This window comes from Phocoena sinus, chromosome 2, assembly GCF_008692025.1.
Source record: "Phocoena sinus isolate mPhoSin1 chromosome 2, mPhoSin1.pri, whole genome shotgun sequence".
Classification (NCBI taxonomy): Eukaryota; Metazoa; Chordata; class Mammalia; order Artiodactyla; family Phocoenidae; genus Phocoena; species Phocoena sinus.
Window position 1 is genome coordinate 64,790,207 of NC_045764.1, and position 14,191 is coordinate 64,804,397.

At 36.8% G+C, this 14,191-nt stretch overlaps 1 protein-coding gene across 2 annotated transcripts in view; it reads right to left on the reverse strand.

The window, feature by feature from the left end:
- Nucleotides 1-14,177, reverse strand: part of LRRC49 (leucine rich repeat containing 49) — a 127,891-nt gene extending 113,714 nt beyond the window's left edge. The window contains exons 1-6 of one of the 2 annotated variants that reach the window (XM_032624011.1): nucleotides 13,784-13,852; nucleotides 13,446-13,544; nucleotides 12,909-12,965; nucleotides 10,584-10,671; nucleotides 5,513-5,615; nucleotides 3,974-4,177 (exon numbers count right to left, since the gene is read on the reverse strand). In XM_032624011.1, the coding sequence (XP_032479902.1) occupies nucleotides 3,974-4,177; nucleotides 5,513-5,586 (278 nt within the window). In that variant the 5' untranslated portion in view covers nucleotides 5,587-5,615; nucleotides 10,584-10,671; nucleotides 12,909-12,965; nucleotides 13,446-13,544; nucleotides 13,784-13,852. Of the gene's footprint in view, nucleotides 1-3,973; nucleotides 4,178-5,512; nucleotides 5,616-10,583; nucleotides 10,672-12,908; nucleotides 12,966-13,445; nucleotides 13,545-13,611 lie in introns of both variants that reach the window. The other variant, XM_032624009.1, reaches the window with a different exon arrangement.
- Between the last annotated feature and the right edge of the window lie 14 nt (nucleotides 14,178-14,191).

The following is a 14,191-nucleotide window of genomic DNA, read 5'->3' on the forward strand; positions in this document are numbered from 1 at the left end:
TAAACAAGATGGACTTAACTGATATTTATAGGACATTCCATCCAAAAACAACAGAATACACATTTTTCTCAAGTGCTCGTGGAACATTCTCCAGGATAGATCATATCTTGGGTCACAAGTCAAGCCTTGGTAAATTTAAGAAAACTGAAATTGTATCAAGTATCTTTTCCGACCACAACGCTATGAGACTAGATATCAATTACAGGAAAAGATCTGTAAAAAATACAAACACATGGAGGCTAAACAATACACTACTTAATAACAAAGTGATCACTGAAGAAATCAAAGGGGAAATCAAAAATTACTGAGAAACAAATGACAATGGAGACACGACCACCCAAAATCTATGTGATGCAGCAAAAGCAGTTCTAAGAGGGAAGTTTATAGCAATACAATCCTACCTTAAGAAACAGGAAACATCTCGAATAAACAACCTAACCTTGAACCTAAAGCAATTAGAGAAAGAAGAACAAAAAAACCCTAAGGTTAGAAGAAGGAAAAAAATCATAAAGATCAGATCAGAAATAAATGAAAAAGAAATGAAGGAAACGATAGCAAAGATCAATAAAACGAAAAGCTGTTTCTTTGATAAGATAAACAAAATTGATAAACCATTAGCCACACTCATCAAGAAAAAAAGGGAGAAGACTCTAATCAATAGAATTAGAAATGAAAAAGGAGAAGTAACAACTGACACTGCAGAAATACAAAAGATCATGAGAGCTTACTAAAAGCAACTCTATACCAATAAAATGGACAACCTAGAAAAAATGGACAAATTCTTAGAAATGCACAACCTGCCAAGACTGAATCAGGAAGAAATAGAAAATATGAACAGACCAATCACAAGCATTGAAATTGAAACTGTGATTAAAAATCTTCCAACAAACAAAAGCCCAGGCCCAGATAGCTTCACAGGTGAATTCTATCAAACATGTAGAGAAGAGCTAACACCTATCCTTCTGAAACTCTTCCAACATACAGCAGTGGGAGGAACACTCCCAAACTCATTCTACAAGGCCACCATCACCCTGATACCAAAACCAGACAAGGATGTCACAAAGAAAGAAAACTACAGTCCAATATCACTGATGAACATAGATGCAAAAATCCTCAACAAAATGCTAGCTAACGGAATCCAAGAGCACATTAAATGGATTATACACCATGATCAAGTAGGGTTTATCCCAGGATGCAAGGATTCTTCAATATATGCAAATCAATCAACGTGATACACCATATTAACAAATTGAAGGAGAAAAAAACATATGGTCATCTCAATAGATGCAGAGAAAGCTTTCGACAAAATTCAACACCCATTTATGATAAAAACCCTCCAGAAAGTAGGCATAGAGGGAACTTTCCTCAACATAATAAAGGCCATATATGACAAACCCACAGCCAACATCGTCATCAATGGTGAAAAACTGAAAGCATTTCCTCTAAAATCAGGAACAAGACAAGGTTGCCCACTCTCACCACTGTTATTCAACATAGTTTTGGAAGTTTTAGCCACAGCAATCAGAGAAGAAAAGGAAATAAAAGGAATCCAAATCGGAAAAGAAGAAGTAAAGCTGTCACTGTTTGCAGATGACATGATACTATACGTAGAGAATCATAAAGATGCTACCAGAAAACTACTAGAGCTAATCAATGAATTTGGTAAAGTAGCAGGATACAAAACTAATGCACAGAAATCTCTTGCATTCCCATACACTAATGATGAAAAATCTGAAAGTGAAATCAAGAAAACACTCCCATTTACCACTGCAACAAAAAGAATAAAATATGTAGGAATAAACCTACCTAAGGAGACAAAAGACCTGTATGCAGAAAACTATAAGACACTGATGAAAGAAATTAAAGATGATACAAATAGATGGAGAGATATACCATGTTCTTGGATTGTAAGAATCAACATTGTGAAAATGACTCTACTACCCAAAGCAGTCTACCAATTCAATGCAATCCCTATCAAACTACCACTGGCATTTTTCACAGAACTAGAACAAAAAATTTCAGAATTTGTATGGAAACACAAAAGACCCCGAATAGCCAAAGCAATCTTGAGAACGAAAAACGGAGCTGGAGGAATCAGGCTCCCTGACTTCAGACTATACTACAAAGCTGCAGTAATCAAGACAGTATGGTACTGGCACAAAAACAGAAATATAGATCAATGGAACAGGATAGAAAGCCCAGAGGTAAATCCACACACATATGGTCACCTTATCTTTGATAAAGGAAGCAGGAATGTACAGTGGAGAAAGGACAGCCTCTTCAATAAGTGGTGCTGGGAAAACTGGACAGGTACATGAAAAAGTATGAGATTAGATCACTCCCTAACACCATGCACAAATATAAGCTCAAAATGGATTAAAGACCTAAATGTAAGGCCAGAAACTATAAAACTCTTAGAGGAAAACATAGGCAGAACACTCTATGACATCAATCACAGCAAGATCCTTTTTGACCCCCCTCCTAGAGAAATGGAAATAAAAAGAAAAATAAACAAATGGAACCTAATGAAACTTCAAAGCTTTTGCACAGCAAAGGAAAGCATAAACAAGACCAAAGACAACCCTCAGAATGGGAGAAAATATTTGCCAATGAAGCAACTGACAAAGGATTAATCTCCAAAATTTATAAGCAGCTCATGCAGCTCAATAACAAAAAAACAAACAACCCAATCCAAAAATGGGCAGAAGACCTAAATAGACATTTCTCCAAAGAAGATATACAGACTGCCAACAAACACATGAAAGAATGCTCAACATCATTAATCATTAGAGAAATGCAAGTCAAAACTACAGTGAGATATCATCTCACACCAGTCTGAATGGCCATCATCAAAAAATCTAGAAACAATAAATGCTGGAGAGGGTGTGGAGAAAAGGGAACCCTCTTGCACTGTTGGTGGGAATGTAAATTGATATAGCCACTGTGGAGAACAGTATGGAGGTTCCTTAAAAAACTACAAATAGAACTACCATATGACCGAGCAATCCCACTACTGGGCATATACTCTGAGAAAACCATAATTCAAAAAGAGTCATGTACCAAAATGTTCATTGCAGCTCTATTTACAATAGCCAGGACATGGAAAGAACCTAAGTGTCCATCATCGGATGAATGGATAAAGAAGATGTGGCACATATATACAATGGAATATTACTCAGCCATAAAAAGAAACGAAATTGAGCTATTTGTAATGAGGTGGATAGACCTAGAGTCTGTCATACAGAGTGAAGTAAGTCAGAAAGAGAAAGACAAATACCGTATGCTAACACATATATATAGAATTTAAGGGAAAAAAAGTGTCATGAAGAACCTAGGGGTAAGACGTGAATAGAGACACAGACCTACTAGAGAATGGACTTGAGGATATGGGGAGGGGGAAGGGTAAGCTGTGACAAAGCGCGAGAGAGGCATGGACATATATACACTACCAAACGTAAGGTAGATAGCTAGTGGGAAGCAGCCGCACAGCACAGGGAGATCAGCTCGGTGCTTTGTGACCGCCTGGAGGGGTGGGATATGGAGGGTGGGAGGAAGGGAGATGCAAGAGGGAAGAGATATGGGAACATATGTATATGCATAACTGATTCACTTTGTTATAAAGCAGAAACTAACACACCATTGTAAAGCAATTATACTCCAATAAAAAAAATTTTAAAAAACAAACAAACATAAAGGTCAAAGTCTGCTATTTACTTCCGCGTAAGTTATGGCACTGGAAAGCAATAGAAATAATAAAATATACACTTAATAAATGTTACTTGGTTTGAATAATTGTCAGACTGAATCTCATAAAACAAATTATGACTGAATCTAAATCCATTTAAGTAATCTTTCAAAAATTTTAGTCTATTAGTTTCTTAAGTATTATTCAATTTTGAGTTGCCATCTAAACACCATAGGATTCAACGTTCGTCCTAAGTATAACAAACAAAAACTGATCTGCAAAGATTACCTGTTTTTCCCCAACAGAAGGACACGGAGGGATCTCAGAGTAGAAAGCCCACTAATTTCTTCAATCTGGTTATCATATAAATCCAAGAATATTAGCCTCTGCAGATTAGAAATATTTTGGATCCGAGTTATAAAATTGTGTTGAAAGTTCAACAGACGAAGGTGTTCTTCCCCATCGATGATAGGACATACAGTCAGCTTTTGCCTAGAAAACATTTTTTAAAGTTAATACGGTTCTGATTTAGCAGTCTGCCTCCTCTTACAAATATTAATAGTAGTATCTTCATGCTCCCATGTTGTGAGGAGAAAAAGATAAATAGAACCACTTCTTGCCTCCATGAACTAAGCATTGTAGATCTAAGTGTAATTCACTCATATAAAAGCCAGTATACTTTGGCCAGGGTAATTATTAAAAGTAAGTCTTGTTCTAATTGCATTTAAAAAACGCCAACATTAATTATTTCACATAAAATTAACTTAACATCATCAAATACTCAATGTAATTGCCTTCTGCAGTAGAGGTTGAGATGATTCAAAGAACCATGTCACACAACCAGAGAAGTGCATTTGCCATCAATCCACTGCTCAGGCATTGCTAAGCTAGGAAGTTTGGTTAACCATTTGCTATCAGATATGCACTGCTAAGCTAAAGGTATGCACAGCAGAGATAGTTTCCCTGCTGGTTATAGTTCTAAGGTAAGGTTGAAATCCTTCATCCACCATTCTACTGCTGATACTTTCCTAGATTTAAAGATGGGGATCAAGTCCTAAACATACTTATGCATTCAGAATTTTTTGAGAGTTTATTTTGTCCCAGGTTCTGTTCTAGGTGCTGGAAATACAGAACTAAGCAAAACTCCCAGTGTCTGTGGAGCTTATATTCTAGTGGGAGGAGACAAACAATAAACTTAATAAGTTAAATATTTAATATGTTAGAGGGTGATAAGTGCTAAGAAGGAAAATAAAGCAGAGAAAGGGGCTGGGGACAGTCAGGGTTGAAGGAGTTACAGCTTTGGAGAGGGTGGCCAGGGAAGGCTCTCCCTAGGTGATGACACTTGAGTAAAGATCTGAAGGAGGTAAAGACAGTGAGTCTACAGATATGTGGTGGAACAGCATTCCAGGCAGAAAGAACAGCAAATGCAAAAGGCCTGAGGTTTAAGCATGCTTGGTGTGTTCAAGGAGCAACAAGGAGGCAAGTATGGCTGTAGCAGGGTGAGTGAAGGAGACATTAGGAGGCTGTGAGCAAATGAGGTAAAAGGGAACTCAACTGGATAGGGCAGAGAAGCCCATGTGAGAACTATATTTTGAAGTTTTATCTATAGTAGTGTTTTAGAGTATAGTCAAGCTCTTTTACATTATATAGATATAAAATTTCTCCACATACCCTTGGAAGGATAAATTTAAAAACTGGTAACAGTGATTATACCTAGGTAGGAGAACTAAATAGCAGGAAAATAAGAGGAGGGAGAGAGACTTTTGTACCTTTCAAATCTTGTACCATGTCTATAAATTATCTAGTCAAAAAATAAGTTGTCCTCACCTTTCTAGGGTCAACCTGTCTGAGTAAAGAATTTTCTCTTCAGAAGAACGTTGGAGAATGGGAAATGATGGCATTGATGAGCTCACCAAATTAATATGATCACCTATTGAAAATGATATACAAATTACTTGATTAAGAAAAACTTTTAAAATCTTGAAACTAAAGTCACCTTATATTTGGAGAACTCTGGCACCTACAAATATCCTTTCTAGAAAATACACCTTCCATAGCTCTCCATATTTGAAATTAGTTACTAAACGTGAGCTAGTTTCTTTCCTCCTCAAACAAAAACTATGTGTTCTGTGTATACCAAATAATTTTTCCCTTGCCTTATAGATTGGTTGAAAGTATAGAACTACGCTAGTGCTATCTTTATCCCTTTATAACCTGACTCCTAATACTAAATTTTAACTCTCTTATAATTGAGATGATAGTCCCTCATTACCAGATACATTTGGGCCAGGACTATGACAGCCTGGCCGGATTCTGGACTTTGAAGGTGTCTGAATGGAAGAATCTCCAAATGCTGATAAGGAGCTCATGGTAGTTTTCATTTTCAGCCCACATAATTCTGTCACATTTGTTGTGGATGAGATGTAGGATGATTTATTACGAGGTGAAGGGCTTATTACTCTTCCATCTCATTCAAAATATCAAAAAATTTATCACAAAGCTACACAATACATGACTTTGCTACAGGAAATACAGAGAAAGTAGTTTTGGATAACAAATGTAAACCTCACATCATCCATTTTTCTTTGTATGTTCAACTACTATTGGTAGAGAATATTGCAGAGACCAAAGTGGATGTCAATAAATCTTGTACACTTGTAGGTAGGCTTGTAGTTAGGGTCCACAAGGTATGTGACACCCCTATGAGGTTTATAGGTTGTTGGTTGGATATTGCCCCTGCCATTAGGTAGCTTTCAATCTAGTGGACAAACACATATGAAATTAATAAACTATACAGAAAAATATACACAAAATGCAGAATAAAAAAACAGTATCTATTTATAATTTCACACATAAATGTGTCTGGTTATTTTTTACTTAAAGAAGATGGTCACAGATGAGTTTTGAGGGAGGTGGATATTAAGATACATTCTAAAGACCTAGAAGAATGTAGAAGAGTTAATAAAAGATGCTGGGAAGTTCCAGAAATGAAGCAATGGGTTGAGCAATGGGTCAACGGTACCAGTTTGAACACCAGAAGAAATCAACTCTATTTCCTTCTACAAAGAGAACATTTCCTAAAAGCAGCAATCGATGCTGATGGGAGTGATAAGTAGTAAAATAGAACTTAAGGTACCACAGAATTCTACTGCTTAAACTGACCAATAAAGCAAAAAGATGAACCCAAGTATAGGAAGCTAACATATTCTTTGGGAAGCCATCTTAAAATCGAGTTCCATATATATCATACTAAAGAAATGTAAAGCAGTGGTATTTGCTAACTTCTCCAGGTATGCAAGATATAAACCAAAGTATCACATACCTCACTTCTTGAACAAAATAATCAGTGCTCACATCCCACTTTTCTGAATATCAGGAAATATCAGATAACTAATAATGATGTTCTAGAGTACAAGCATTCAGAATTGAGATCATGTTCATAAATGAACTGGTCTTGTGACATGACCAGTTGCTAACAAGGTACCCAAGCAACCACGAGTCAGTAAACTGATTTGGAAATCAAAAATTGGATGGTTAAAAAACAAAAACCAGTGTAAGGATTAACTGATTAAGGATTATCTGGTCAGCTAAATACGATAAAGGAAAAACTTCAAACAATAGACAACCTTGATTTCCCTTGTTAGCATCAGAATTAGGTTTTTAAAATTATTTTGTTAAGGCTTCAAGCCATTCCTCAATTTAGAAGGCAGATTTAATAAGACTTGGGATATAGAGGCAATAATCAAGGAGTAAATTTCACTTACTTCAGTGAATAAAGGAATTTCATCCTCACACTTTTCAGCTCTTATCATACACAGAAGTCAAAATCACCATCTGCATGATGAGCTTACTATCACGATCAGTATGACATACATCATACAATAAATAGCAGGATATGAGAATGATTAGAAAGAAAGGCCTTAAAATCCACAAACAAGATACTCTAAATCAGGGGTCCCCAACCCTCAATTGTTAGGAACTGGGCCCCACAGCAGGAGGTGAGCAGTGGGCAAGAGAGCAAAGCTTGCATTACCATGTGAACCACTGCTTCCGTTACCACCTGAATCATGCCCCCACCCCCGACCCCGGCCGTGGAAAAACTGTCTTCCACAAAACTGGTCCCTGGTGCCAAAAAGGTTGGGGAGTGCTGCTCTAAATGACTGGGAACCAGAGTGACTTGCAATTGAAACATTCACATATTTATGTGGATATATAAACACCCACATATATATACAAATATGTGTGTATCAAACACCCACATTATATGTGGAATGTTTCATCCTGCATATGAACTGCACTACTATGTGGCAAAATTTTAATTGAAGCATTTCCTGTTATTGGTGATTTCATGTATCACTATTTAATTCACCAGATATGTAGCTTTTGTCTTCCCAATTAAATTTATAAGCTCCTTGAGAAACGGAGTTCATTTTACATTCTTTATATTCTTTGTAGAATCTAGATTCACTAGGCAATCAGTAAATTAACTAACTGATTTTCCATTATTAAGAGTAAATCAGAAATCCATTTTACATATATTATTTCTGTTAAAAAAGAAAATCATATATTCTTGCATTTTAGTATAAAAATGCTGAATGAATTCTTTCATAATTAGGATCTCAAAGTGTTTAGAGGCATAATGGTCTATGTTTGGTAAGAGTCTTCACTGCACGGCGCCCTAGATACATGGATGGATGGATGGGTGAGTGGATGGACGGAAAGATGGATGGAGAGATGGGCAGTGGGATGGACAGATGGCTGGCTGGCTGGCTGGATAATACAGTACACGGTCATATATGTGTCCACTCAGCCTTACCTTTGAGATTGTTTTAGTAACCAAAATCCTGTTTCTATATTTTTCACGATTTATCATGACCTTAAGAGTCAAGCACTGCCTCTTCCTCTCTATAGATATATTTTAGAATTCTTAATTAAGGGATTTAATCAATTAAGGTCTGGTTAACTGAGATTTTACTGTATAGCAGTCCCTGGCTCTTACAAAATCTCAAGGATACAGGGGTTAACACTTAACATTAATATAAAAAGCCTAAAAAAATCACATACCAAGTTTTAGACTAAGTAGCCTAACTAAAACATAGAGTTTCTTTACTTTGGACTGAGAGTACCACTGGTTAATTTATGGTGACAGGCGATTATATATGTCCAATTAATTTTGAAAAATAAGGATGAGGTAAAATTAATTATAATAATTGGTATCAGAATGCAGTCTATTAGATAGAGATTCCTCAACTTTTCCTGATAAACTGCTACGTATAATTTTTCCAAAGTTTTGTGCCTTTGGAAGAAGAACAGTGAGTACAAAAGTCAAGAAAACAGCTACACACTGTGTGGCCTTCCTTGCATGAAACTGACTGGAACTATGAAGGAGGCACATTTGGAAACAATCAGGTACAAATGTCACACAGAATGAGTTTGAATAAAATCTTTTAATGTAAAAAATAGGTTTATTTCTCCCTAAAGAATTAATCTGTATTTTATGGGTCATTATTTATGTACAAGAGTTTATTTATCTTTCAGGTTCACAAAATTCAGTGCCGCCATACTATTTCCTCATTAGCAAATATCTAGCAATACTTTAACACTTAAATAAACTTACCTAGCCAGACATACACAAATCTGTCTACCAACTTCCCCCTCTAACTCAAGAATACCTTGGGAAAAGTATTTAAGTTTTAGAAAACAAATTCAAGATTTATTATCAAAAATGTGAAGGAAATTCACAATACAAACATAAAAAAAATTCCTACTTGAGAATTTTCAGGTTCACATCTATAGCTCTGTGCCTAATACAGTGTCTGGCACACAGTACACACTCAGTAGATGTGTACTGAATCGAACCAAAAAAAGGCAAGACACATGCTTCTTACACTGTGGAACAGCAGTTAGGTTGATGTCATGTCCAGCAATTGACCAAGACAAGAGTGTAGGACATAGGAAAAAGAAAAGTCATGTCAGATTAGATGGGCCCAAGAGGAAAGTCCAGAAGTTACAAAACAAAAAAAGAAAACTAATAAAATATTCAAAATCGCCACATGTTCATGCAGTAGTGAGATAAACAATCTAGAGAGGCCTATACTGATCAGCCCTCTCATACAAACTCCTAGGAGATGGGGACAGTACTGTATGTAAGGATTCTGTAGTGCTTAACACTAGCACATTACAGATAGCTAACAGTTGTTGGCAACCAAGTAACAACTCAAATCTTCCAAAGGAAATTTCTCCTTGAATTGAAAAATACATTTCAGAAATATAACCAGATCATATGAGGCTGTGTTTCAAAAGGTGGTCCACAAACCACATCCATCAGAATCACTTGAGGCATTACTAAAACGCACATTTCCAAATCCCACCCAAGGCCTGCAAAATCAGAATGGGGACGGGCACAAGGGAAGGGAAGCACTAAGAAGCTGCATTTCTAACAAGATCTTGGGGGATGCACACAAAAGTTTAAGGCCTTTGATATAAAATATCTATAATTATATGTGCTAGTAAGGGAAAGAGATAGCTTCTTTTCTACTCCTGACTTTCCATTCTTTCCACTGTTTCCTTATTCCCTAAAGATCTGTGTTCCCATACTCTTACCCTCACTAATTAGCTATTTTCCTAGTTCTAAGACATTATTTGGAAGATTCCTTCCCATTCTCTTGTGCAGAACCCACCCCAAACTAAAACACAACAGCTTTTCCTGTATTAGAAATAATCTACTATGCTGTGTATATAAAATCAATTCTGATTTAAACAAATTCCCAATCAATTTGGTAACCAATGAATGATGTCATTTTTAATTCAAGTCTCTTTGGATCTAGAAATTCAACATTATTAAACAATATTACTTAAAGAAGATAAACCATATCTAATCTCTGCTCTCTGACAATACCTTGCCTACTTGAGTAGTTTCTTTCAAGATCATGTTGTAAGAGTCGACCAGGGAATGATGGCGTTTCTTTATTTAGCTTGAATTCAACCTAAAAAACATTATTCAAGAAAAAAAATTTTTTGGAGAAAGTAATGAATATAATTATAAAATAACATAAAATAACCAATATATGTTACAACATAGATGAACCTTGAAAACATCATGCTAAGCGAAGAAAGCCAGGCACAAAATGTTACATATTATATGATTCCATTTATGAAATACTGAGAATAGAAAAATCTATAGAGACAGAAGGCAGATTTGTGGCTTCCAAGAGGGTTGGGAAGGCAGAATGGGGAGAGACTGCTTAATGGTATAGGGACTCCCTTTTGGGTGATAAAAACTGAAACTAGAGAGTGGTGATGGTTGTACAACACTGCGAATGTATTTAATACCACTGATTTGTACAAGTTAAAATGGTTAAAATGGCAAATCTTATGTGATGTGTATTTTACCACACACACACACACACACACACACACACACACACACACACACAAATCAGAGTCAGTCTCATGAGGTCAGATGAAACCAGGCTCCAGTCTGAGCTACTTGCAATTCCTCCATACTCTCACCACAATTCAGTGATTACAAGAATCATTTTCTCAGAAGGAAAAGCAAAAAACATACAATAGAAACTAAATTCTGTTAAAAAATATCACAATGTTCTTATCATTAGAACTCCTTTAACAGTCCAATTATAACATAATAAAATTATATATCTAAACCTTCTAAGAAGGGTTTTCTCTAAATTTATTTTAAATTATTTGATAGGAGGACTGAGAAAAACAAAACCAAAACAACCTCTCATGATTAGCTACCAAAACCCCTAAATACATATCATAAAAGAATTATGATGTTTCTCATGCTACTATAAAAATTATAATAGCATTTACATTATATCCTTATGCATTATATGAGCGAAGGTATTTTCTCAGAATACATGTCCACACAAGAGAAAATGAATGGTTTGGAAAGAATCTGGATGAGGCACATAGTTCCTAGAAACATACTATGTATAATAGTGGAATAGGATCTGTCCAATGAAATCAATCAGCAAAGCTTTGGAAGGAATCCATTAGGTCCAATTACAATAAAGAATATTCTCAATTAATCTAGCTAACTACTATTTATTCAAGATAATCAAATGGCCTATTTTCCAAGTGTTTATTTCCAGATACATAATGTAATCCACAGCTGCCTCCTTGACCAATGGCGTCCTTCCATCCACCTTCCTCACGCCCCTCCTTAGCCTTCTCAGGTTTTTATCTGTAAATTCCACCCTTCACTTCAGAGTTCCTTCAGTGACACCTACTTAACAACTTTTTAGGAAAAACCTGAGTTGTGCCAGTTGGAGGTGTCCAAATTGGTCAAAGAAGGAAAATTTGTGTTGTGTCTTGAAACACAGTTGTGTGGGAGGTGGGTGAGTATATCTGAGAGTTGAGGTTGGGGCTGGGGGGGGAGAACACGAGTATCTCAGAGATCAAATCAAAAGCCAGAAGTTATGGAAATGCCAGCGAGAATATGGGCAAACTGGGAAAAAGAACCTCATGTTCAAATCTTAACTTCTAAATAACATTTGGCCTAATATATTTCCACTGCTAATCAGTTTTTTTCTGGAATGTTAGATATGTGCCCCCAAATTATCACATTTTATCTATTATAAGATTCCATCAGTAGTAAGACATGCCATCATTTTACCCACTACTAAGAAGCAAAAACTTTCCCAATTAAACAATGATGTGCCAACAGTTTTAAGAAGGGTCCTGATTTAAGAAATGTTTAGATGTCAAAAAAACCCCACCTTACCTCTTGTAATGGATGAAATAAGATTCAGTTTTTAAAAGAGGTAGGTTTTTATTTTTGGCTTTGTTTTGTTTGATTTTTTTAATTGATGTATAGTTGATTTACAATATTATATTAGTTTCAAGTGTACGACATTGAGATTCAGTGCTTTTACAGATTACACTCCATTAAAAGTTATAACAAAACAGTGGTTATAGTTCCCTGAGGTATACAATATATCCTTCTTGCTTATCTATTTTATACATAGTAGTTTGTATCTCTTAATCCTATACCCCTAATTTGCCCCTCCCCCTTCCATCTCTTTTTTGGTAACCACTAGTTGGCTTTGTGTAGGCAGAAAATAAAAATTACCTTTAGATTAGTGACCAAAGTAAATATAATTAAATTTTCCAATTTAGACTCTGCTCTTTAAATCATGCTATTTTGCAGAATATAAAACAATTTATATTCAATTTAAATACAAATCTGCTTAAATCTTACTTTGTTTTTTTCAGGAAGCGATGATGCTTGAATTACCAGATGAAGACCACAGTTCACCTACAATGTAAAAATTAAACCATAAAATATGCTTTTAACTTATACACACACACACCTCCCCAAAATAGTACACCAAGATATAACAAAAAATTAGAATAAAACAGAATGCTCGCTTTTTCCTTGTTTCTGGTAAATTATCATGTTCTGGGGACCTGCTGAAAACAATAAAATCACAACTAAGAATTAAAAGGTTTCACTGTGATTTATCTTCCAAAATGTCTGCAGCAATTTAACCCTCTACTTAGCACCTAAAGCTTTTGACACTTGCTATTTCAGGTCTAAGTAAATAGCTCAGTGAGATAGGTGAAGGAGGTGGCGGTGCCAGTTAATATTTTCTTAATTAAAAAAAAAAAAAAAAAGGAATTGACCGGTTAAAGGAATTTAAATGAAGCTTAGCCTTTCACAGCAGACCAGCTCCACCTTCTGGGAAGCCCAGATCCTGGACAAGACTTTGAATACCCATCACAAAATATTAAATACCCTCCAAGTGCCTTGGTCCAGTCCAGGAATCTCAAGCCTCGGTCAAACAATAGCTTGCGTAGATTCAGAGGTGCTGGTCCCAATAATACAGCCCATCACCTAGGACAAAGACTCCAGTCAGAAAGGACGCTACTAATGGGAAAAAATAGTAGGAGACCCAACCTACGTTGCTCGCAGCCCGGCCAGAAACAGAGCGGTATTTCCCGGGAATCATGGCAGGAGACAGTCCAAGAAGATCAGTTAGATCTGCCTTAGAAGTGACGCTACAGCACAGATTCAGAGACAGCGAAAGGGGTCATCTCCCAGGCAACCCGCTCAGGAGTTACCATGGAAACTACCATTTCCGGTCTGGTCCTCCACCAAAGCACTGGCCGATGCCCTCGTTAGAGCCTCTGGTTATATTTGGGGGGCCCAAAACGTCAGCACTTCCTAGTTCTATTTTCCTGGCCTCATAAAAACAGAGCGGGAGTGTGGAGAGGAGGATAAGACGGGGAAGAGGCCGGCCAACTCGGTAGCTATGACAACCACCACTTCCGGTCCGTCCCTCTTTACGGCTCACCTCAGCTGGGCCCGCGCGAAATTTGTATCCCTCTGCCTGTGGCCACCTGCTCTTAGGGGAAGCTGCAGGGAGGAGGAGGATCTCCGAGAGCCGGGTACTTTCCCAGGTGGGGCCGCAGTTCGGCACTTCCGCCGGCCGGAGGTGGGGGAAGGAGACAAGGCGTACGCTGAATCCGGCAGGTGAGTGC